Raw genomic sequence first — 24,036 nt, 5'->3', positions numbered from 1 at the left:
TGCTAAGACTTGCAGAGTATCATTGGTAGGCATTGAGGGTGGGTAGTTCCCCCCAGCCTGGCTGCGTAGTTTGCCCATGGGCGAGGCATTATTTTGCAGCTCTAAGCTTTGAGGTGTGTCCCCAGAGACCCCTTCCGGGCCTGGAGGGGTTCCTGAGTCACGTGACATTGGCACAGACTTTTACTAAGTTGAAACAGTACTTCCACGTCCATTATCAGTTGACAACACTAGGACGTGGCAGTGCAGGTGTTCATATATTACCTCTATTTATATCTGAGGAAACACAATTCCCAAAGAGGTAAATTGAGTATCTCCTTTGCTTTATTCCTTGACACTCCACCCTCCTCAGAACATAGCCTTTCCTGGAGTAGGCGAGACAGGTTCTCTTGTAAGGCAGACCCATGGGGGGTGGGCCTGGGAGAAGGGAAATGACCAACCAGCCTGCTGCTGGCTTTTGTCTTTGAACTTTGTTTTTTCCCCCAGTTCCTGCCCTGGTGTAGCAACTAACCAGAGGGTTGTTTGATGGGTTATGTAATGCATAGTGTGGCCTCTCTCCTCCCAGGAGTCGGAGGGAGCCCCCTCTTGTAGTTTCCACCTGAGGAGAGGGTGGACCTGTGGCCCGACACTTCCAGCCTCATCCTGGTGCGCCTCCCCCCTCCTGAGCAAACGCGCAAAGCAGAACTGTTCTAGGCAAGGACCAGCCAGATGAGAGCCTGGTAAGGTCAGCTCTCACCCCGGTTAGGAGAATGTGAACTGAATGTGTTTCCAAGGCGACTCTGCCTTCGGCCCCATCCCTCCTCAGGTCCTCTGCTGCTGAGGCCGCACACAGCTGTGGAGAGAAGACTGGAGTCTCTACACTTAAATTCCGGGAGGTTTCATCTTTTCCACGACCAAGCCCTTTCTTGTTGGGGGTTGGAGGAAATGCATATCCCCAGAGAGCTGTCCCTCCAGCCGACCTGAGGTGGCCCATCTCCACCACCTGTCAAGCCTCAGCAGCTGGTCCCCTCACCCCCTTGGCAAACACTAAGGGTTACCAGGCAGTCCGCATCAGGGCCAGTTGTTTTGGTCTTTGCTATGACCACTTTTTCTTGTCACCCCTGCCCTCCAGAGTGGTGGTCAAGAGGTCAGATCCTGGCAGATCGGGGTGACAGGGCTTTCAACCTCTTCATGTTCAGGGATCCAAGAAGTGCCACCTGCATCCAAAAGTCCAACACAAATTAGTCATGTGCCTAAATGAGGCCGGGACATGCTGAGAGCCAGAAAGAAACAGAGCAGCAGGAAATGAGGTAACCCCTCTCCCCCATAAGTTGGGTCCTGATCTTCCCGGAAGTCCACAATGATACTTACCTCTCTGCCAATTCTAAGCAGTGTCCACAATGAGCCTGCTGAACTCATGATGGACTCTGGTCCCAGCACTGACCCAGCCCTCACTTGTACACCAGCGATCCAGGGGCCCCGCGATGAATGAGCCCATGTCACTGAAGTCTACCCGCAGGCCCTTGACTGGGTATTTTAGCTGGACTTGAATGTGTACATTATAATGTTGCCTTTGGGTAAAGGTGTACAATCCACATTATTCACAGATTCTGGTTATCTTTACTGAAAGGTCTTTTTTGGGTATCATTTAAATTGGACTTAAATGAGCCTGTAAGTAGCAAAACTGCCTCTCTCTGGATGCTCTACAGTCTAAGATGTTCGTGGATTCCAGCAGGCTGCCTCTCTTCTGAGCTGCCATGCTTTACAACCACACCCCTGAAAGTCAGCGAGTCTTGCTGTTTAGCATAGGACCTTAACAAGGATTGGCTGGAATAAGGAGGAAATACCCTACCTCTTCTTACAAGTTCAGGTTTTACTCTCAGCTGAATGAAAGGAGAGCAGAGGAAAGAAGGGTACAGGTGAAAACTAAAGCTGTGGATTCTACAAGTCTGGTTGCCACGGTTGGGCTAGTCTTAAAGCATGGGAAGGGGCTCAGAGCCGGAGGGAGCAAGGGTGATGGGTGGAACCAGAGGTGTTCTCCAAGGCGGTGGCTTTAGCCACCATAGATTCTGTGCTGAGACTGTGGGTAACTGCTGAGCAGGGACTTCAGATCCCTGTTGCTGTGGTTTTCTCAAATAACCTTTCCTCCTAGGGGAATACTCCTTCCTCCTCAGTTCCCCGGGGGCTGCTGGGAACTGGGATGGGAGGAGCAGATGCCGGCCTGCAGGGCTCAGGCTGGCTGTGTGAAGGAGAAGGGTTCATTTCCAGCCAGCAGGAAAGATCTCCCAGGCTAGGATTAACAAGAGCAGAGTGGCTTAGGCAGGCTGAGGGTGATGGTCTGGAACCCCAGAAGTTTCACGACTGCAGGGGCCTCAGGTTTTCCTGTAGGCTGGTTTGGGGCTCCCCTCGTTTCTGGTCAGGTTCTTCCTGCAGCCACCGAGGCTGACACTGGTGGGAGGGGTGGGCTCTAGCCCCAGCTCCCAGGGGGAAGGAGACAAGGCTTCCATGTGGTTTCTGCCCAGCCCGTGCAACCAGAGCCGGGGAGTCTTTATTCATTTCAGGAAAAAAGTGAGCACAGCAATGAGAGGGGTGTAACAGTGAGAGAGGAGGGGCAATTCTGACACAGGAAGAGCAGGAAGGACAAAGTCTGGTCCCACAGGCAGCCCAACACAAAGCTTAAGGGAGGGGCGGCCCCCATCACCAGGCCCCTGGGCCAAGCACACCCGAGAGAAAGGGAACTTGGGACTCAGGAGCACCAGGATGTGCAAGGGGGTCAACACTGACGGGCCTGCACCTAGCACCCGCAGCAGCCCTGCCTGGCCTGGGGTGGCCCCTCCCACCCTTCAGCTGGCTTCTCAGCGGGCACGAATGGAGCCTTCTGCGCAGGGCTGCTCCGGCACAAAGAACACAGAATGCCGGCCCAGCTTGCACTCTCCTGTACTCCGAGGCCAGAAGGTGGGCCCTAGGATGTTGGTGCATCGAAGCCAGAAAGCCACCCAGGCAGGAGACCCAGGTGCACACAGACACATGGGCCTCTGGGCACGCTGCTGACCAGAACTGGACCCCATCTCAGAGCCAGAAGGTCAAGTTCGAGATGGAAGGAATGGGGGGGCGTGTGCTGACAGGACCCGAAACCAGACACAGCTGACCTATGGCCCTTTCTGCTCCTTGGAACCCTGGCCCTAGGCTTCATGGCACCCAGGCCAGGGGGCTGCTACCCTCCCCATGTGGCCACGGCCAGGAAGGATGGCGCCTGGCGCGATGGCTGAGGGAACAAGACTGCGTTGAGGCCATGGGAGGGAGAGGACTGGCAGGTGGGCAGGAAGGCTCTGAAGCCAGTTTCCCAGTGTTCTGAGCTAGCACTGAGCACAGGGAGCTGGGCTTTGGGGAACAGTCACTGCCACCCCGACCCACCTTCATTAAACAGCTTTTTCTGACCTCACCTTGGGGCCTCCTAGGCCAGCAGCTCCCCCCCCCGCCCCCCCGCCCCACTGCTGGGGGCAGAGGAGCCCCCACTGAGTGCTGGAAGGCAGTCCTGAGTCAGGAGCCAGGCCCCTGTTCCTCACAGGAAGTGAGATGAGGTGAAACCAGGGATGGTGACTAAGGCCCCAAAGTCCTTGCCTCTGCCTCCCCAGAACCTCTGCAGTCAGGCCGGCCCCAGGGAGCAGATCCCGTGTAAACACGCTCAGGAGGGGAGGAGGGGTTGCTACATATGAGAAAATGTTAAACAGAAATTACAAAGCACCGCTGTATCCTGTGCTGGCCTCCACTGGCCGAGGGCTCAGCGAGGAAAGGGAGTGCGGGGGGCTATCAGCTCAGGGTGATCAGCTCCCTCTTGCAGGCAGCAACAGGGGTGGGCCTCATTCCACTTCCTTCTCCCCAGATGGCTTTGGCAAAGGAGCCTGTGGGTTGAGCAGTTTCCTCCCGTCTCCCTGACCCCAATCCCCTCTCACACGCCTTCCCTCAAACCCTGGGCTCTACAGGGGTGTCTGAGTCCCCTCCCCTGCTGATGAGTGGCTTGCACGAGGCAACCACAGACCTGGAAAAGGCCTCGTTCCTTTTCAGCTGCACACCTCCCAAAGGGAGCCATCTCTGCCTCAGGCCAATGTGGGGAACGTGGGGACCACCACTCCACTCCCTGAGAACTGGGATGGGATGGGATGGTGAGTCAGGGGTCACAGTGGCCCTTGAATTGACCTGGCTGGGGTACAGTCCAGGTGCAGGTTAGGTGCCTCCCCAGGGCCTGGTGACCCCTGAGGAACCCAAGGGACTGCCCATCTGGCTTCCTGCTGGGCCTGGCTCTGGGCCCAAAGCTGCTGGTGTGAAGAGCTGCCAGCCTCTGGTGCTTCCCTGATGGGCACTCACATTTGCAAAGGCATCCTATCTCCCTCCCGCCCTCTTTCGCCCCATCCATCTCCCCATCCATCTCCCTAGCAGGCTGGGAGTTGCACAATCTTCACTCCACCCCTGCTGGTGACCGGGTGGGTCTCTGGTCTGCTAGGAGAGTGAGGAAGACAAACATGGGCCGGCTTCAGCGGTGAGCCCGCCCTGGGAAGCCTAGAACTTTCGCGATTTCCACCTCAAAGCGTCTCAGTGGACTTCTACCCAGCACCAGCTCTCTCTACTTCAGAGATTACAAACTGGCATTCTCTTCCATTTTGGGTTTTTACATTTTCTGAACTGATTGCCAACATTTAAAGGTCAGGATATTTCACATAAAAATCCAGAGTTCTGGCTTCTGAAAAAAAATCAGACAATCTGGCGATGCAGGGCCCCTCTCTGAGCAGAGCTGAGCAGCAGTAGCGCCCACCCAGCCCTGCAGCCCGCCTGTTAATGCCCTGCCTGGCCCTGGGGGCGAGCGAGCTTAGCACTCTAGTTCTGATCCTCCCTTCTCCGGGGCCCAGGCCCTGGCTGAATCATAGCCTCTCGGTGAAAAGAACCCTTACCGGTCACCTTATCTAGCTACCCTCCCATAACCTGAATCCTCTCTACAGCTTCCCGACAAGTAGCCATCCAGGCTTTGCTTGGATACTTCCAGCAGCAGAGAACTCACTATTCCCCAAGCAGCCCGATTCTAAACTCTCCCCCACATCCTTTTCTCACGTACACTCCCCAGTTCCCAGGCTCTGCTCCTCCGTGGTGGCCAGCTGCACCCTTGCCCTACCACCTCCTTGTTGCTTGAGCCTCTAGAACCTTCCCCCAACCCTGCCAACTTCTTTCCACTTCTCACTCGCCTGCCAGGTATCTCACACTTGACAGGCAGACTGTGCAGACTCCAGCTGTTCAGATTCTTCCTTGACAAGCCACACGCCAGAGGCCTGATCGCCACTGGTACCCCCAAACCTAGATGGGCTGCTAAAGGAGGGGAGACAGGCCTGAGGCACAAGCATCCTGATCAGGTCTTCCTTTTCACAGCAAGGACTGAGGTAACAGAAAGGCGGGAGTAGCAGTGCCTCCCCCCAACCCTTGGGGACTGCCAGGGGATAGCCCCAGGCCTGAGTGTCCCACTCTATCCCCAGCCACGGTTCCTGGACCCACCAGGCCTGCTCAGTCCCTACAGTCACACTGAACCCAGTGAAGCTCTGGGCCTTTGGCAAAGCCCAGCCCCTCTGCAGGGAGCCCCCCAGCTTCAGCACCAGGCAGAGCTGGACTAAGCAAGGAGACCAGGTAGGGGCCTGCGATCTCTTCCCCCAGTGGTCTGTCCTGGGCTCTCCTACAGCCCGCATAGCATTGTCCGTGGGCCACAAGGGCACAAGGGCTCTCCTGGGCCCTGGGCTCTGCTCTTGGGGCAGATGTGGCCTTGTGCCAAGCTCCTGATACTGGCCACACAGACCTTTCCCAGGATGATTTCTACCCTGCTTCCCGTTCCCTGGGTCAAGATTCTGCCAGGGCAGGGGGAACCGGACAAACACCTCCATCCCTCCCCAGACCCCACCCCCATCCTGCCACAGGCTTAGTGGGGCTGGGAGATTTCCCACAGACAGGATGGACTCAAGTCCCAGAGAGACGCCAGCAGAGCCAGCCACCCCTCCTGGCCCAGCCTTGTGGGACTTAGATCTCCTAAGCACTGGCCTTCTGGCGATGGGCAGATCCATTAGTTTTTTAAGTTTTCCCCAAAAACTTGAAACTTCAGTTATCAGGTTAAAAATTCCAAATAAAATACTAACTGCTTCTTGGCCCAAAGTTAGGGGTCTTGGCCCAGTGGGAGGGGCAGCAGCTTGGGTGGCTGAGCTGAGACAGGCCCTTCCTGCTGCCTCTTGCCCTGCCCCCCATCACCAGCCCCCCTCCCTCCCCACGAACGAGGCTGATCCTGGCAGATGGATCCTGGCCCCCAGAAGTGGCGAGGCTGGGGTACTGCCACGTGCCTCACACCCGGATCTGGTACCCATTGAGGTCTGGCATGGCTTTGGGCTCAGAAGGCTTCTTTTCACCCGATGGCCTGCAGGGAAAAGAGAATGGAGAAGGGGTAGGGGTGAGTGGCTTGGTGGGGGCGGGGGGGAACAAACAGCGGCTGCTCCCCGTAGCTCCCCCTCCATTCTTCAAGGTGCCCCAAAGGCAGCAGCGAAGTCCATGTGGGAGTGTGTTCCTGGAACCCCGACCTGCCTGTGCTGTCCTGCGTGTGGTCCCGACACTCTCCTACAGGCCCCTGCTCTTTGCTGGAGGGCCCCCCGCTGCGGCTGGCTGTGACAGGGTTAGCTCAACCCTGTCGCTCGCTGCACTGGGAGCCTATTCCCTACCAACCCCCCCGCCCCCCACCCCGGGTCGAAGGGAATGACACTGCCCACGGAGGCCTGCTTGTGCCCCTTAATCATCCCGGAGCTTTGGTTCCTGAATGACAATGATATTAACGCAAGAGCCAGACCGCTGGGGAGGAGACAAAGGAGAGGAGGCGGCCTGGTATTTTAATGGGATGTTTCTGCCATCTAGATCGAGGCAAACACCAGACTTGCAGGGGCAAAAGCCAGGTTCAAAGCCGCCCACCAGCTGACATCTGAGGTTAACCTTTCCCAGCGGTGTTCCTGGGAGAACTCATTGTCTGGCAGGAGCCCACCCCTCCCCGCCTCCCTCCCACATAAGCTGCCTCCGACCCTCTGTGTGGGCCCCTTGCTCTGGCACCAGGGCCTCACACGGGGCAGCCAGGGGGCCAGTGAGTGTGGTTTTTGCCCCGGGGAAATGGGACAGCAACCCACCAACCCACATCACCTCCCTCCGGCCAGGGGGGCGGCGGGGAGGGAAGGGGGGCGGCAAAATAGGGAAGGGTGGGAAAAGGGTGAGAAAAACACAGGGATCTAGAAGATGAGAGGGGAAAGCTGCCTTCAAGCTCCCCCAGGCACGACCCCATCACCCCATCCCTCACCGCCTTTCGCTGCGGCTGTTCCTGCGGTGGGGGCTGGACTGGCCCCGCTGTGGGGAGGAAACATCCTTCTTCCGGTCCTTGGTGGGGGAGGGAGGGCCGGTCCCTTTGCCAATCTTGGTGTGGAGGAAGAAACAAAGACACCCTTAGGGCTTTTCCCCAGAGCCCCTCCCGCCCTGAGACTACCCTGTTCCCAGGGTCATCCCAAACCCGTTTCCTAGGAACTAAAGCTGCCGCCGGAGCAAGGGTTCCTCAGCCGGGCAGCCTGCATCAGGGGGAAGCCGCTGAGCTCTGTGAGCCTGTAAGAAGCCCTTGAGAACAGGGCCATTACCCATGCCACGTGAATGCAACAGCTGGGGAAGCAGCCTATGTCTGCGTTCTGGGTTGGGATCCTACCAGTCCCAAGGGGGACACTGGTAATCTTGAGCCAAGCCCAGAAGCTCAGACTGGCAGCTATGTATGATTAAGCAAACAGGAGAAGAGCAAACGAAACATCGTTTATATGTCATGATCAGCTTGACCTGAATTTTCAAAACATGGGGTATACAGTGGGGGTGCCGGAGAGGGGCAAATAACGTGGGGATCCTTAGCACCATACAGATTGCGAATCACAGTGCTAAAGAATAGGTAACTCTTGGCTCCAATTCTGGGTCTAACCTGCTCCTTTGAAGACCCCGTACGACCCCAGCAGCCGGAGCCAGGGCAACTGGTATACGCCGGGGAGGGCCAGCCCCCCAGAGCCGCGCAAGGTCACTGCACAGGGAAGGTGCTGTCACTGCAAAAGGTCGTGCGTGGGGCCTGGCAAGGCAGGGCAGCCGAGCTCGGACCGGCCCTGCTGGGGCACTGCCAGCACCTGTGACGTGCCCGTGTCCCCCATCTCAAGACTGAGCGAGCGCCTGTCCGAGCTCCTCATCGCCTGTGAGCAAGCGCCTCGGCTCCTTGTACCTGTTTCCTGCCCTGAAAATAGAGCTCGTCCCTGCCACCAACTGCCTCCTGGGCTCATAGTGACTGACCAGTGGGGAAGGGCTGAGCACCCAGGAGGGGCCAGGCAGGCACCAGGGGAGGCTCCCCAGTCCCAGGGGCACCCAAAGAGAGGTCAAGATTCTGCCCACTGTAAGGCTGCGGGTGGGCAAGCTTCTCAGCAGCTCAGCCCACCTGCTAGGGTACAACAGCCCCTCGCCCTCCTGCTCATTGCAGGTGGGCAAGAGGGAGAAGGAACCACCACCCTCTTCGTCTTCCCATGGTATGTCTTCCTTCTTGTTTCTGACTTCCTCCTGGTCCTCTACTGAATGCAGGGTTTGGGAGGTCAAGGGTCAGGATATGCAGGACTGACGGAGGCTCCTTGCACCTGGCCCTACCTTTTCCTCCAGACAGCCCCTGATCTCCCAACCAAGGGCTCCACCAGAGAGGGTCGTACCCCTGCGGTTCTCCCCGGGGTGGCAGACTTGCCCTCCACCCACACCCAGCTCACCTGCTGCTTCCTTCCAGAGCCTTCCCTGGCCTGCCCGCCTGAGGGGACCGGGAGGCAAGCCCCGCCCCGCCACGGAGACTCTTCACCCCCATCACGTCCCTTGAGCCTCGCTCCACCTCTGCTGGGGTGGGGGCCAAGGTGAGGGGGCCGGGTGGCGCTCCCCCGAGAAGTGGCGCACTAGGAAGCGGTGGCCGGGCCCAGGGTGGGCGGCCGCACTGACCTTGAGCCGCATGTCGCGGGCGTGGCGCTCCAGCTCCTTGCGGAAGTCCTCGCGGCCCAGCCTCTCCACGTCCAGCACGGAGTGCTTCCACTCGATCTGCTCCACGCTGTGCGGGTCGTGGGACACGCACTGGCCCAGCTTCACCTTCTTCAGCACGTGCCAGCAGCGGCCGTAGGCGGCCTCGTAGTCCAGCACGAGCTCGCTGAGCGTGCGGAAGGCGGGCGGCTTGTACATCAGGTCCTCGCGCCGGCTCATGCCCAGCGCCCCGTAGCGGCCGCCGAAGTTCACCCCCAGCACGATGTGGCGGAAGTAGTTCCCTGAGAAGTAGGTCTTGAAGCTGATGGGGAAGCGCTCCAGGGTGGGCATGCTGTTGGTGAGGTAACTGGGCCCGCCGGCCCGGCTAAGGAAACGGCCGGCAGAGGCGCGGGGAGGGCCCCCCGCCCTGGCTCCCGAGGGCCGGTCCCCAGCCGGCCCCACCCGCATCCCGTCCTCCCGCCTGGAGCCTGGCATGCAGTAGGTGCTCAATAAAGTAACCTGTAGGGTCAGGGCTCTCAGTCATTCGCGGCCGCTGCGAGGATGTCAAGCAGGGCTGGCGAACTATTAATAGCTAACCGTGAGTTCCCCGCTGCAAACTGCAGGGCTTTCCAGAAGCCCTCGTGGCTGGAGGAGGGATGAGAGAGGCCCGCCGCCGGCAGCCCTGTCTCTCCCTCCCTCCTTCTGTCCCCTCACCCGCCCCCCACTCGCTCGCAGACACATGCTCTCACGTTCTCTCTCTCTCTCACGCATACACTTCCTCCCAGATGCACAGGCAGTTGTTCGCTTTCTCGCACTGCTGCCCCCCAGGGCACAGCCGCCCTTGGCCACTGCCCCTCACACCCAGCCAAGCTCCCCGGCCCGGGAGGCCCACACGGCCTGGGCCGCCTGCCGGCTCCGACCTCTCACGCCGCCTGCCGCGCTCCTTCGGTCTCTCCGTCCTGGAGTTCCCACCCAGGACCTTCTGCACCAGCTCTTCCCTTTAACCAGGGGGCCGTCCGTGTCCACCTCAGCCGGCCCCTCTCACGCCCCAGGCTCAGCCGTCATAGCTGACCTCCCCTTCTAACGCAACTCGGCTCTCCCGTTTCTTTCCTCCCTGACACGCTCGCCATAAACTGCAACAGTTTTACTTATTTCTTTGTCCGCTTGCTTATTTTTGTGTCCCCTGCCAGAACGCAAACTTCTGAGAGCAGGGACCTTGTCTGACCACGTTCCTTGATGCCTGTCTGGGGCGCAGCCCAGAGCCAGGCACCTAAGAGTTACTCAATGAACTCTCCTTGAACACACGCGTAGAAGGGGATGAACAGATAAGAGCTTGGAGCAGATACCCTGTAGAGGCACTGCGCCAAGTGTCCTCTATGCAGTGACTTGTTCAGCTGTCCTAACAACCTTGCGCGACAGGCACGACCAGCGGGCCGGGCCCTCTGGCAGAGGAGGACTCCGAGGCTCAGAGATGTTAAGGGACTTGCTTGGGGTCACACAGCCAGTAAGCTGCAGAGCTAGGATTCAGGTCCAGGTCAGCCTGCCCCCGAAGTCTGTGCTTTGGGTCGCTAGGGTACTTACTGAGCCCGACTCCTTGCAAGTGCCGGAGGACACAGAGATGAACAGGGCACACGCGCAGGGCTCAGCAAGGAACGGCACAGGAGAAAACTCGGTACAGCGTCCGCTGTGCGTGCAGCAAACAAGGGGGCTGTGGCAGTTCTGTGGGGACCACGGGGAGGGGCCCCAGCCCAAATGGGAGTGGCTCTTGTCATCTCCCTGTCCAGCGGTCCCCAGGTAACCTCTGAAAGGCCTCTGGGACCACGTGATCCTGCCTGGGCCAGCTTCAGGTGAGCTCTGCGGGGAGGAAGCAGAGTGTCCCCCCTCCCTCCTGCAGTGTGGGCAGGAGCCTCGACCTGTGTGTGTAGCCCCTGAAGAAGAGAGTGTGGGCTCATGAAGGAGGCACTGGCAGCGGCCTCAAGTTCACGGGCTGGCCTCAGGCACATCCCCGCCAAGAACCCTTTGGACAGGGCCAGGCTTCTCAGGCTCCACGGAGGTGGGCCTGCCTCTCAGCAAACCACCGCCACAGTGGAGTTAGCTCTTGGGGCGTCTGCGGGAGGGGGCCTGAGGAGGCAGCCCTATGGTCTCTGTGTATAATTTCAGGTAGGTATGTCCATGAGGGGTGAGGGGAGTGCCCCCTTGGATCACGGTCCTCCTGGAGAAGCTGAGCTCCTGGCCTGACCATCACGTTCTCCTCCCCGTTTTGTCCCAGGTCTGTTCGGCAGCTTGCCCCCCGCCCTCTCTGCAGCACTGAGCCAAGCACCTATACCGGGGGGTCGGGGGCAGACGGAATACTTAGGAGCTGGGAGGTACTATGGGAAGCGGGAGATGGGAGGGGTGGGCAGAGATGAATCAAGACTGGCCTTGGACTGGTAAGACTGAGTGACGGGCACATGGGAGTCACTGTATTATTCTGTGTGTACAAGCCTAACATTCTCTGTCGTGAGACAAAAGGCTATAGCTAAGGCACAGACGAGTCAGAACAGAGAACAGGCCATAAACACCTGTCTGCCTCCTGCTCTGACTTGGGGCTGATCTGCCCCACCTCGCTACCCTGGTGGCCCAGCTATAGGGGCCTCAGTTCTGCCCATTGGATGGGGGGGGTGACCCAGAAACTCTGCTTTGTTAAAGAGGCAGTTTTGTTTCAAAGACCCCATCCATCATTTCCACAAATCAACGGGTCCTGGAGATGCCGACGTTTGGGCATTTAAATGGCTTCTCCCAGACTGTCTGTTTCTCCGAAATGGCACGATAGCCTTTGTGAGACAATATGCCCTGATTTGGGGGCTCAGAGAACACAGTCACTGTGTCTACACGACTCAAAAAAGATCCGCCTAAGGGCGCCTGGGGGGCTCAGTCAGTTAAGCATCTGCCTTCTGCTCAGGTCATGATCCCAGGAAGGGATAGAGCCTGGTGTTGGGGCCCCTGCTCAGCGGGGAGCCTGTTTCTCCCTCTGCCCCTGCCCCTCCCCACTGCTCATGCGCTCTCTCTCTCTCTCTCTCTCTCACTCTCACTCTCAAATAAATAAAATCTTAAAAAAAAGATCTGCCTAAAAAGCCTGGAAAGTTAGCAACTGAGGTGCTGGGGACTGAGTCTGCCAAGAGCTCTTTCACTTTGGGACCAAGTTCATGACTGCTGGGAGGACCTTGGAGCTCATTCAGCCCTCCCTTTCCAGAGGAGAAAGCTGGAGCCCAGAGAGGGTGAGCCCACCTGCCCCTAGTCTCCAAGGGCCAAGGAAGGATACATTCCCAGGATCACGGCTTCCAGGCATTTGATTGGCAGAGCCTCTTTGGTCATTTCCTTGGCCAGGTCCATCAGCCTGGGGGAAGGGAGGCAGAACCATGAGGACACAGCCTCCAGGCCCTTCCAGTGGGGGAGGGTCAGCAGGAGGGAGCAGGTGGTCTAGAAGTGCCCCCTCCCTTCCAGCTCAGGGCCAGCACCCCCCTGACCCCTACCAATCTGTCCTGAGCCTGAATGGTGGGAGAAGAGGTGGGCGGCGGGGGGCATGCCCTGGAAGGCAGGTCTTGGACACCCACGGGGCTGGGGGCCTTCTATGAAGACGGTGTTGCGGGGGCCAGTGGGAAAGCCTGCCAAGGATGCTGGGGGCCCTGGCAGTGCTCTTGTCCCTTTCGGAGCACAGTGAACACCCCTAACTCAACCATGGCTTCTCCAAAGAGCTTGTAATTAATTACAACTGCTCCCCCCACCGCTGGCTGGCTGCCCGGGGCCTAGACACAGGCTCTCAGGCAGTTAGCTGCCCAGTGACAACCCAGCCTGTTCCTGAACTTGCAATTCAGGCCACTTTGAGACAGCCTATCCCCGAGGCCTGGTTCCTTCCTCCTCATCAGATGCTGCTCCCAGGCCTGGGAACGCAGCCTGGCCACTGGCTCTGCCCAGGAAGGTGCTGGATTCCTCCATCCCACTGAGGCTGGAGTGGGGCCCCCAGCACCCAGCAGCCGTAGGACAGTGAGAGCAAAGCTTCTCGGCTAGAGAGGCTGGATTCGACCCAGGGCTTTCGAGAAGGGGTAATTAAGCCATTGAGCAAGCAGACCATGTAAGCATTTTTCATAAGAAAGCAAACATGGACCGGTCGTGTGTGGAGAAGGATGTAAAATTCACATTAATTTTGAAAACACAGGGTTTTAAACTTTGGGCTGAGCCCCCAGACCCAGCAGTGGCATTCACCCTCCACTCTCCTCTGCCTTTGGGGCTTCTTTGGGGTGAAGCCTGCCAGGGGTCTACAGGGGCTGGCGGAATGGGAAGTGAGAGATGCAGTGTTCTCTCCTGCGGGGTCCCTGTTTCGCAGACACTGGGCCTTGTACTAAGTGACTAGAAGAGTGTCCAATAAGGCAAATGGGGCAGCAGACAGGTCCCCTGCAATGGGGAGTATGTGGGCAGCTGCAGGGACTGGACAGAGTGGGAGGCCTGGCTCTCTCCTGCTAGGCTCATCAATTAAAAAAAAAAAAAAGAGAGAGAGATGAGGCTAGACATCTACCTGGGACACCCTCTGTCATCACCAAGGCAGGCTGGGGGGCTGCCCATCACTCTCCCAGCTCAGCATGGATGTTCCATCAAGGGAGCCCTGAATATTCATCTTGGGCAAGAGTTCCCCCTTTAGGACAACCTAAGAGCCCCACGGTGGTACTTGCCCCCACTGGCTGGCTCCCCTGGGAAGTGTCCCTGTCTGCCTGTCCCCAGGCGCTCCAACCTGGCTGGGGGCACTGTTACCTGGGTGCAGAGAGACAGGGTGCTCCCCAAACTTACCCTGTCAGAGGTCTGCTCTTCTTAATTTCAAAGAACTGTGTCCCTGTGTGATTGTACCTGCGGGTGCCAGTTAAGGGCTTCCTAGCTGGGTCTGGAAGTGCTGCGTCCCTCTGCCCCCACCCATCCGCCAGACCCCGGGCCCAGCACTCCCAGGGTGCAGACTCGGTAAGAACCCCACAAAGTGCTGCCACAAGGCACTCGAAACTGGAACACCAGAAAGGAGAGGCCAGCACAGCTCTCCCCTCCAGGCTGTGAGCTGTGGAGCGGGCAGCCAGGCCGGCCAGGGCTGGGAGAGACGGAGCGGACAGCTCTTGGCAGCGCATCGTTTTCCAACCAGCGGAGAAGCAATGTGCATGGACAGGAGGCTGGAGCTGGGGAGCTGCATCCAGTGCAGCTAAACTACCAGGTGCTGCTCCTGAGCCAACCGCCTTCCCCAGTTCGGGCCACAACGTCCCCACTGGGACAATGGAAGGGCTGGACCTGATTTCCGGTAACGAGTCTGTCTTTTCTCCTGCTCAGGCCCCATGTCTGGTCCTTCCATCCCTGTCACATCTACAGCTGGAAGGGCCTAGCGAGAGGACTCAGGACATACAGCTCTGGGCAGGCACAGGGGGTGGGGAGGCCCAGAGCAGGGATACTGGGGAATCGGGCTTAAGGGGGGTCAGGTCTTTCCATGCGAGGCAGCTGGCCTCCTACAAGGGAAGAAAGAGGCAGAGAACTAGGAGAACGTTCCAAGATGTAGAAGTTACTTCCTGGAGTGTAAAATCCTTTTTCTCCTCCACCTGCCTCCCCCCTATCCCTTTACACTCCCCTGGAGTGTAAAATCCTTTTTCTCCTCCACCTGCCTCCCCCCTATCCCTTTCAAACAGCTGTTAAACAGCCCCAAGGGAGCTCCCCCTCTCTCCTGCTGGGTCTGGATGGACAGCAGAGGAGGAGGTCTGGGCTGGGGGACCCAGGCTTGACAATCTCACCAGCGGGCCCCTCAGGAGACATTTACCCTGTCACACGGAGGACGAGGAAGTGGGTGGCAGAGAGGCCCGCGTGGGGCGGGCACTTGTCCGAGAAAACCCTCCCACAGCCAGGCCCTGCTAGCTCGAGGGCCACAGAGATGCGCTGCGAACAGCGCTCTTGGGCCTTGTGGAACTGGGCCGCTCTGCTGATGCCTCTCCAGCCCCATCTGGAGATGGGCCCCCCTTTGTCTTTGGACCAGCAGGCCAGCCAGATGGTGGCCATGACCCCGAACCTGGGAGGATACTGCAGCTCCCTGATGTAGCGCTGCACGGCTTCCAGGCGCTCAGGGACAGGCGTAGAGGACTGGAACGTAGGCACACTCGGTATGGGAATCTAGGGGCGGAGAAAGAGCTCTGGTCATAAGAGGGAGGCTCACCCTGGAGCTTCCAGCCCACCCGACACCCAGGATTCTCCCCCAGAGAAGCCGCTGCCTGAAGGCCTCCCCCTTCCCTCCTGTCCTGACCCTCTGTCCTCGGCAACTGCTCCCAGAGGTTCTGGTCAGGCCCCCCACCAAGGCCATTTCTCTCCCTCCTGGCACTCGACAGCATTCCTAATTTGGACCTTATGTTGATGTTTCGATTTTAGGCTTCTTCCATAATTTTAGAAAAACACAGGTTGGCTCACAGCTGTTTTGAATCTTAAATATCCATTAACTTCCCGGCTCAACAAGAATGTCAATATTGGGGTTAATTTCATTTGCGTTTGGGGTTTGCTCTGGTTCAAGTGTTGGATCAAAATGGATCTACCCCTTGTCCCCTTCCCCCAGGGCCCTGCCTGGGCTGGGGGAGTGCTCCTTCCGTGAGGGTGAATGCACCCCAGTATCACAGAGCATTGGAAGGCACAGGCCTTCCACCTGCAGCCCGAACTGCTGAGGAGTCAGTCAGTGGTCACTGGCTGGAGAAACAGGTTTTGGGACAGGCCTTGCCGGGGATCTATTTGCCATGGCCTAGCCACTTTGGAGGGGTTTCGTGGAGGCACAGGAGTCCCCTTCTCAGGCCAGGGGTCCTGAATTCTAGCAGTTTGCTGCAACAAGTCAGTGAGGCTGAGGTGGCCAAGCGGAGCACCAGCTAGGGTTCTCTGGGGTTACAAAACAGACTTCTTTAGGTAGAAGAACCGGACTTCCAGGAACAAGGCCCACCTGTCTGGGCTCCCCCTCGGCCACCAGGACATCTCGCTGGGAGGTGGCCTCAGGCTCCTCACAGAGAGGTCTCCCCCTCTCCCCCTGAGGTCTCTACCCCCCTAACCACCCCCGCCCCCCCCCCCACCCCCGCCAGCCCACATGGAGCCCACCCAGCAGGGCTGGAGCTGCTCAGAGTCTCAGGCTGCATGGATAGGGGTATGTGTGAGCCAAAGGGTAAAGCAGGAGCTCTGTCTGTGTGACCTTGGGGTAGGGCTCAGGTGGGAGAGGTTCTCCATTGTGAGATATTGAGCCCACAGGGCACAGCCTTTTAAATGACAGGGCTACCATGTCTGGGGCTCTAATGTGGAGGGAGGTGACACACCAGTGATCACTGTACACTCACGTGTGGGCGCCACTGCTAACAGGGAGACAAAGGACAGGCTCAGACAGACCCCTACTCACGCTGAAGGGTGAAGATGCAGGAGGGAAGGCCCGGTTGGGAGAGTCCAGAGCAACAGCTCTGCGTGAACTTCCTCTCTTCCTTGCTGGTCCCCTCCTTCCTGTCTGGGCAGTCCTGAGCAGCGGACACCTCTCTCTGGAGGAAGCTATTTCCCCTTTCACATCACAATGCAGCCCAAACTGACGCAGCCACGTACAGTCACCAGGGGGATAAAAGTCCCAGGATTGGGGGGAGGGGCGCTCTTCCACTTCCTGCTTGACCACCGTGGGCCAGATGAGCTCCAGAACTCTCTGAGGGCCTGGCCTAGCCTTCCCTGTGTAGGGATATGGGGTGAGGGGGAGGGGAGAGAGGAATTGGAAAAATTCCCTCGCAATGTGCTGTGAACAGCATGGCGCCTGACCTCCTCAGGTGGAAGGTCCCTAAGAGGCAAAGTGGGTCATCCCCTTCTCGAGTGAGGCCATCCAGGGACTTCCAGGAGCTTTGGATAGAGACTGAAAATGTGTCCTCCTTTGAGACACTCCAGACAAGGAGGGAGCTCCAGTCAGAGGGTCCTTCATGGACGCTTACCAGAGCCAGCCTTGGGTCAGGGCATCGCCTGCCATCCAGAGAACCTAGGGATTGATTACTCTGGGAGAAGGCAAGGACTCTAAGAGAGGCAAAAAAAAAAAAAAAAAAAGATGTGGGATTCACAAGTGGGGCCTCAAAGGCCCCCACCACTGAGGCTTAGCTGGAAGGAGCTGCCTGGCCAGCTGCATGACTCACGTTATGTGTGTTAACCAGTGCAGACAGCGCTGACGCTGTTCTTCTGAACGTCCACGTACACACTCATTCGCTCAAAAACAAATACGCAGGATTCTGTACATCCAAATGGCCAGGCCCGCTTTAGGACTGGTAGCCTGGATTTGCCCCCAACCCCCAGCTACAAACCAGGAGCCAGGAAGTGTCAAGGGGTACTTAAGTGGGGTACGTGGCAGTAAGTGGTATCTACTACCCAGATCTCTTCGGGGACAGCTCCTCCTCCACTACCAAGGCCAAGGGTTACCCTTGGTCCACGACCCCCTGAAGTCCTGAACTCTACTAAGACAGTCTCCCTGGTGGAATCCATTTCAACCGGCACAACAAGAAGGCTTTTCGGGGAGGTGGATCAGCCCGCAGATGAAGGTGGGGGCAAGAGGCAGGACAGCCTGGAGGTTGATAGAGCCGGTCAGAACCAGACCATCTCAATCCAAATCCCAGCTCTGCCATTTACTGTCTGGCATCAAGTTCCTGAAGGTCTCTCTGTGCCTCAGATGCCTCATTTGTGAAATGGGCACCGTAACAGAACCAACCTCACAGCATAAAGGAGGTGCTACACGTTGAGGCCTTAGAACAGGGACTGGCACAGGGCAAAGGTTCGATTCCTGCTCAGCGTCACTACAGTGTGGGCCAAGGCGGCTGGTCAGCGTGTGGGGATGCCGGCACATTGAGGAGATGTCCAAATTCCCATCTGGAGGAGCTCTGTGGCCAGAGCCACCGTCAGAAGACCAGCAGCAGCTGGTCTGGGAGAAGTGGCCCCTGAGCTTTTAAAGGTGGTGGCAGCTTGGAACATCAAGGAGAGATTCTTATGAAAGGACACGAACTGTTCCCGGACCTGAGATCCTTTTGGAAGCAGGCTGCCCTTCAATGAACTATATCATCCTCTAAAGGATGCTCCCCCAAAGCACCTGGGGCGTGGCCACCGCACCTTCAGGCCTTGCTCCATTTGCTGGGCACACATTATGTGCTCCCCTGGTTTCACATGCTTGACTTCATCAATCCCTCCCCAAATCCCTCAGACACTGGTGTTGCTACTATCCCCATTTTACAGCTGAGGACACTGAGGCACAAGGAGGTTGCATGCCTTCCTCACACAAAAACAGTTATGAGAGAATGAGGATTTGAATATGCTAGATTCTTCTGCCGAGCTCTTTGTATCACACTACACTACAGGGCTCCCAGGCTGAGCCCCTGGCAGGGGCCGGGCAGGAAGCACAAAGGGGGAAGGCAGGCGGGGAGGGCGTGGTGGGGACTGTGGCCAGTTGGGAGAGAGGGAACGACTCCTCAGCTCCAGCAGCCAGCTGCTATGTGGGATCACAGATTCTCTGTTCCCAGATCTTCTCATTTTCTGAAAAGATGCCCACAATCTGGATCTTTAGGTGAAATCTCCCAATTTTACATTTTGGCTCTAGTGATCTTTTAAAACAGTACGCCAACCCAACAAAACAGCTCTCGGGCCCGCCATGATGTGACCTCTGCAGAGAATGCCTCCAAGGGCACGGCCACCCAGGAGGGGCCAGCCCAGGGCTTGGTTGTCTCTGCTGCTGGCACTCTGGGATCCAACCACCGGTGCCTCCCAGACTCTAGGGCTCCTTTCTATTCTGGGCTAAGGTCCAAGAGGAATCCCACAGAGATGTCCAGCTTCTCTATCTGTGACCTTTGTCCCATGGTTTAAGGAGGGAGAGTTCGGAATTTTTCCAGTCTGCTCACAAGACCCCTTCCACTCCACCAGACTGTCAGTCATGACATCCCCTCCACACCCAACCAAGAGCTTCATTTTTCATGGGTGTCCTTCCTAGACGTGAAGGTTGAAGATGACAGGATGACATTACAGACCAGTCTCTAATGAGTTGGCAGATTTTTTTTAGTCTTGGGGAGTGGTGACAGTTTTGCAGGGAACCATTCACACTCTCCCACAGCCCAATTCAGACATAAGCAAGGTGCTGGAGAGCTGTCTGCTAACCCCCGACTCACTGCTGTTTGGGAGAAGCGTGGGGCTCTGGCCCTCTTGGCGCCAACATCATGTGAAACCTAGCCTCCCCTCCTGACGGAAGACGTGAAGAGAGGTAACAAACCTCCAGTAACAACTATGGGCTTTGACACGTAGTCTCTCACTGAATTTTCCCCACACTCCACTCCATCGCACAGGTGAGAAAATTGGCTCAAATAGGTCGAGGGCCTGCTTGAGTTCACACGGAGAGGCGGGCAATCAAAACCATCATCCGTATCCTTTGACGCAATGCTTCCTTTCCCGGAATTTATGCCAAGGAAATAATCAGAGACGGATCCCCAAATGTATGTCTTAGAATGTTCGCTACCGTGTTCATCTTAAGAATAAAATATTAGAAATAATGTCCAATCATAAGGGATTAGCTTCATAAGTTCCAAGTTTCTACACAGGGCAATTATGGAGCCATGCAAAATCAATCCATATTTTATTTCCCCAGGAAATATTAGGCCATTGTTCAGCCTTCAACCTCTGAATTCCCTTTTCCCGGAAGACAGTTTCTGATGGCTCCACCAATAACTTGGTAAAAATAAAACAAAACAGGCTGTGTCCATGTCTATTCCACATGAAGGGCCGTTGTCCCTGGTCCCCTTCTCACCTGAGCAGGCACGACTAAGCACTGGGCTCTGATCTTTGCCCCAAGCGCTTTTCTTTGGGCATTTCTGCATCGGGGAGAGTGTTTCCTTAGTCTCAACCATAATGCTAAAATACCCCAAAAATTATGCATGCGAAAACTTCAAGCACTTTCATCCAGCAAACACACACCAGTGCCTGTCCTGTGCGAGGCGCACAGAAGGCCCTGGAAAGACAAAGATGAATGAGACACAGCCTCAGCCTTCATGGGGGACTCAACCAAAGGACAGCCATCATGGAGTCAGCCCTATAGGAAAGATGATTTAATTTTACTCCTCTCCACAGGCCCTTTCCGTACTGCCCCACATCTTGTATCCAGCAGAGCAGAGGACGTGGAACCCGAAGACCCGTGGTTGAGTCTATGGCAACTCTATGGCAACTTATTGGCTGTGGGACCTGAGGTCCTACCTGAGTTTCCATCTGTAAAATGGGACCCCAAGCCCTGCTTGTTCTGCAAGGCTGTCTGAGAACTCAGTGGGATGAGGCATGAAAATATTTTCTCAACACTTGAAGCCCTGTATCCTCCTTAGTCTTTCATTACCTCTCTGCCCACAGTTCATTGGCTTAGCAAATAAGATGTAAGCCACGCTGGTGTACTCGTTAGTTAATCCACTGCCCTGCCCACAAAACATGGGTATTTAAAAAGAGATGGAAGAGGGGGCACTTGGCTGGCTCAGTCAGAAGAGCATGAGACTCTTGATCTCTGGGTCATGAGTTCAAGCCCCACTGGCGTGTAGAGATTACTTAAGTAAATAAGCTTAAAAAAATAAATAAAAAGAGATGGAGGAGCACCTACTGGAAACAGGGTATGTGGACCTCACAGAACCTCAGTGGCAGTTGAGAGAAAATTCTTCTGGACAAGTACAACCTGTCTGTATTTTTAAAGCGTTACCATGCCAGTGGTCCCCTAGCCCACCAAGGAAGGTGTGGTTTTGTTCTCCCAGCCCCAACATCACTAAAACCCTGAATACCGCCCCCCCCCAATCCACACACATACACATCCCTCACCTTGGGCAGGTCTGTGGCCCCACGGATCCGCTGGGCCACCTTCTCTCCATCGGGGTGGATCTTGGCCACGTGCTTCCACATCCTTTCCCAGGTGGCCTCGTCCACAGGCAGCCCACCCCGGTTCACAAAGAAGGGGACGCCTCCATCTCGCAGGTCCTCTTCCCCTTCCTCTTCTGGCTCATCATCTCTCTGGGCTGAGGCCCCTTCGCTGGTCTCCAGACGTCTGACCCCAGAGGGGGCGGCAGCGACAGTGGGGGCAGCACCACCGCTGCCACCCCCGGCCACCTTCTTCCCCCCTGGCATCCCCGAATCTTTGACGGGGGTGGGAGTATGTATCAGGAGGCAGAAAAAAAATAGGTGGCTCACAGGAGGCCTCCCACACACCAGCTGCAGAGATAACACATGGCCAAACAGAGTGCAAGGCGCCTTTAAGAAACCAGGGCGTGGCTCCTGTACAATAAAATACTACTCCATAAGAAAAAGAAAAAGAAAAAAAAAAAATCAGTGCCTCAACGTGAAGTAGGGAGTAGAGAGGTGGTTGTCCGGGGTCAGCCTTAGAGGCTTTGCTCTTTTTGTGAAACTGGATAAAGAGAACACACCCCAAGTTGGCAGCCTTCACAAAGCTCCCCCATTTGACAGCGAGAACAATGACGGCAGCAGTCTGGGCTTGCAGAGGAGAAAAGTCGGAGGGAAACTGAGGCCAGACAGCTCCGACCTGCAGCCACAGAGGGTCAAGGCACCGGTGCCCGGGCCGACCGGGCGCCCCAAGTCCCAGTTCTGGAGAAAACAGATTCCCCTCCAAAATATCGCACGCTCACGCCGGCGTGCGCTCCGGGGGGTACCGAGGCGACTCCCGGCCGCATCAGCTCGGAGCCGGGACCCCCGGACCGGAGGGTGGCGAGGGCCCGCGATTTCTTCGACGCGACGAGCCTGGGAGCCGAGACTCGCAGCTGGCGGGGCGCGGGGAAGCGGCGCGCGCCGACGCGCTCATTCCACGCCCGCGGCCAACTCCCCGCACAAAGTGGGCTTTGTCTCAGCCCCCGTCCCCTCGCCCCCGGGAAACAGCAGCGCAGCTCTCAGAAGGGGGAAGGGCGCGGCGGGGAGCGCCAAGGCCCCGCCGGTCCCCAGCCCGGCGCGTCTCAGCGGGCGGACAGCGGGCACCCGGCGCCGCGCAGCGCCGGCCGAGCCATCGTGGGGCGCGGGTCCCGCTCCCGGGCGCGGGGCTCAGCGGGGCCGACTCGGGCGGCGCGCAGGGGCCAGGCTGAGGTCACCGAGCGGCGGGCTCCGGCCGCGCGGTCGCAGCCTCGGAGTGGCTGCGGCATGGGCGGTGGCGCGGCCGGGCCGGGCGAAGGATGCTCCGCGGCGGTCCGCTCGCGCTCCCGCTGCCCGGGCTGAGCGGGGCGGGGAGGAAGGACCGCCCGCGGGGAGGGCTCGAGGCTCGCGCAGCCACAGCCCGCGGATGGAGCTGAAGCCGAGCGACAAAGCCCCGGCGAGCGCGGGCTGCGCTAGTCCCGGGAGAGCAGCCGGCCGAGCGCAGGGTCCACGCGCAGGTCGCCGCTCGGCTGCTCCGCGAGGCTCGGGCCACCACCGCCCCCGCCGCCCCAGGGCCCAGCTTGCGCCGGCCGCGCGGCCCCTGCCTGCCCGCCCGCCGCCCACCCGGCTCGGCTCCGGCCCGCGCCGCGCATGCGCTCCGTCCCCCCCTTAAAGGGCCAGCGCGTCCCCGCCGGGCCCTCCGCCTCCCGCGGCCGGCCCTGCGCCCCAAGTTATCTCTAGGAGGCAAGGTGTCGTCCGCTCGACTCTCACCTCTCTGTCAGGGCGCGGCGAAGCCGGCGCGGAGCCGCGGAGGAAGTTCGCAGCGTGCTGCACGGAGCGCAAACGGCGCGGAGATTCCGGGCTCGGGAGGCCCGCGGTCGGGAATTTCCTAAAGGAAGCACCTCGCAGGGGCCCTCAGGGGGTAGGAGCGAGAGCTCGGGCCTGGAGGACCGGGTTCTAGACAGGAGTTAGAGTCTAGTTTCCTGCGGGACATCCTACAGATCGCTTCCCTCAGTGGGCCTTGGTTTCCCCATCTATCAGCCGAGCTCGTCACCCCGGGTGAGCGCAGAGCCCTCCTGGCATGCGGGCTCCTTAAAGGAGGACATCTGGGGGTTAGGGTCACGACTTCTGGAAGCGAAAGGGTTAAAAGCCACCCAGTTCCACCCCAAGACCTCCACCAGTGGGAGGGGCAGGCGTGGGGTTCGCCCCTAGTTGGCTTCCCTGGACCCGGCGGTGGGCGCTCTCGTGCCGAGGGCAGAGGGCAGAGGGGCTGCTGGGTTTGGGAACCGCGCGTCCCGTGGGAGTGTGAGGCGACGGTCCTGCAGGGTCCAGCCGGCTCAGAAGAAGGGGAAAGGACAGCCCAATCCTGTGTGTGGGCCCAGGATTGCGGAGACCCAAGGCAACCTTTTCTTCCCCCTCCACGGAGCAGTAACGCGGAAAAGGCGCGAACAGGGAGCAGAAGGAAAGAACTTTAAAGGAGACAGATAGCCATGGGCGCTTTAAGCCTTCTGTCCTCTCTCCCACCAGGAGTTAGTATGAATGACAGTCTTGTGCGGGTGGGGGGTGGGGTAATGCAGATTCCTGGGCTCTGGCCTGCCAACCCGCATATGTGGATTGTTTAGGTCTGTAACTGCTGCATTTCTCACCACCCCGTCTCTGACAAGCTGAGGTTTCTACACCTGGGCTGGGACAGAGAAGGCCCTGGAGAATCAGGAGGTGCTCAGTGGTTCCTCCTCTGTTCCCTAAAGTTATCCCTGGTGTTGAACTTCCTAGGTCCCCTGAGCTCCAGTAGCTACCTCTTGCTGCCTCCAGGGTCAGAAACCAAGGGTGATGAGTGATGGGAAGGGTCATGGGACTTCAAGAAAGCTAGGTGAGAGGCGATCCTCTTAAGCTCACTGAGGCAAGAAGACTCCGAGCATGAAAACCACCAAGCACCAACAATTGCAACCTACTCATTGTACAGATGGGAAAATTGATTCTCAGAGAGCAATTCCTTCAAGCTCACACAGATAATAATTTGAACTGAAGCCTTCTTTAGACACTTACTTTTCACCCTGCACTTGGCCTCTTGCGCTAGCTAAGTGGTTGTGGTAGTTTAAACATGTTTGCAAG

The 24,036-nt window shown here is 57.9% G+C and overlaps 1 protein-coding gene across 4 annotated transcripts; it reads right to left on the bottom strand.

The window, feature by feature from the left end:
* Positions 1 to 303: 303 nt before the first annotated feature.
* Positions 304 to 22,707, bottom strand: VASH1 (vasohibin 1). 4 transcript variants are annotated; one of them, XM_064571408.1, is made up of 8 exons: positions 20,893 to 22,707; positions 15,113 to 15,201; positions 13,858 to 13,917; positions 12,338 to 12,412; positions 9,022 to 9,403; positions 7,334 to 7,446; positions 6,342 to 6,415; positions 304 to 1,193 (listed from the first exon to the last, which is right to left on the bottom strand). In XM_064571408.1, exons 1-7 carry the CDS (start codon positions 21,193 to 21,195, stop codon positions 6,343 to 6,345), a joined length of 1,095 nt encoding a protein of 364 aa, XP_064427478.1. In that variant the 5' UTR covers positions 21,196 to 22,707; the 3' UTR covers positions 304 to 1,193; position 6,342. The 4 variants fall into 4 exon arrangements, with proteins under 4 accessions (XP_064427478.1, XP_064427477.1, XP_045757247.1 ...); XM_064571407.1 differs by lacking the exon at positions 304 to 1,193 and having other exon boundaries at positions 2,485 to 6,415; positions 20,893 to 22,702; XM_045901291.3 differs by lacking the exon at positions 304 to 1,193 and having other exon boundaries at positions 2,485 to 6,415; positions 13,858 to 13,914; positions 20,893 to 22,693.
* Positions 22,708 to 24,036: the final 1,329 nt, after the last annotated feature.

The sequence above is a fragment of the Mirounga angustirostris genome, unplaced genomic scaffold (genome assembly GCF_029215605.1).
Source record: "Mirounga angustirostris isolate CCGP_5_RB_7025 unplaced genomic scaffold, mMirAng1.0.hap1 SCAF_9, whole genome shotgun sequence".
Lineage (NCBI taxonomy): Eukaryota > Metazoa > Chordata > Mammalia > Carnivora > Phocidae > Mirounga > Mirounga angustirostris.
The sequence above is the reverse complement of the archived record's forward strand: the minus strand, read 5'-3'. Positions and strand labels throughout refer to the sequence as shown.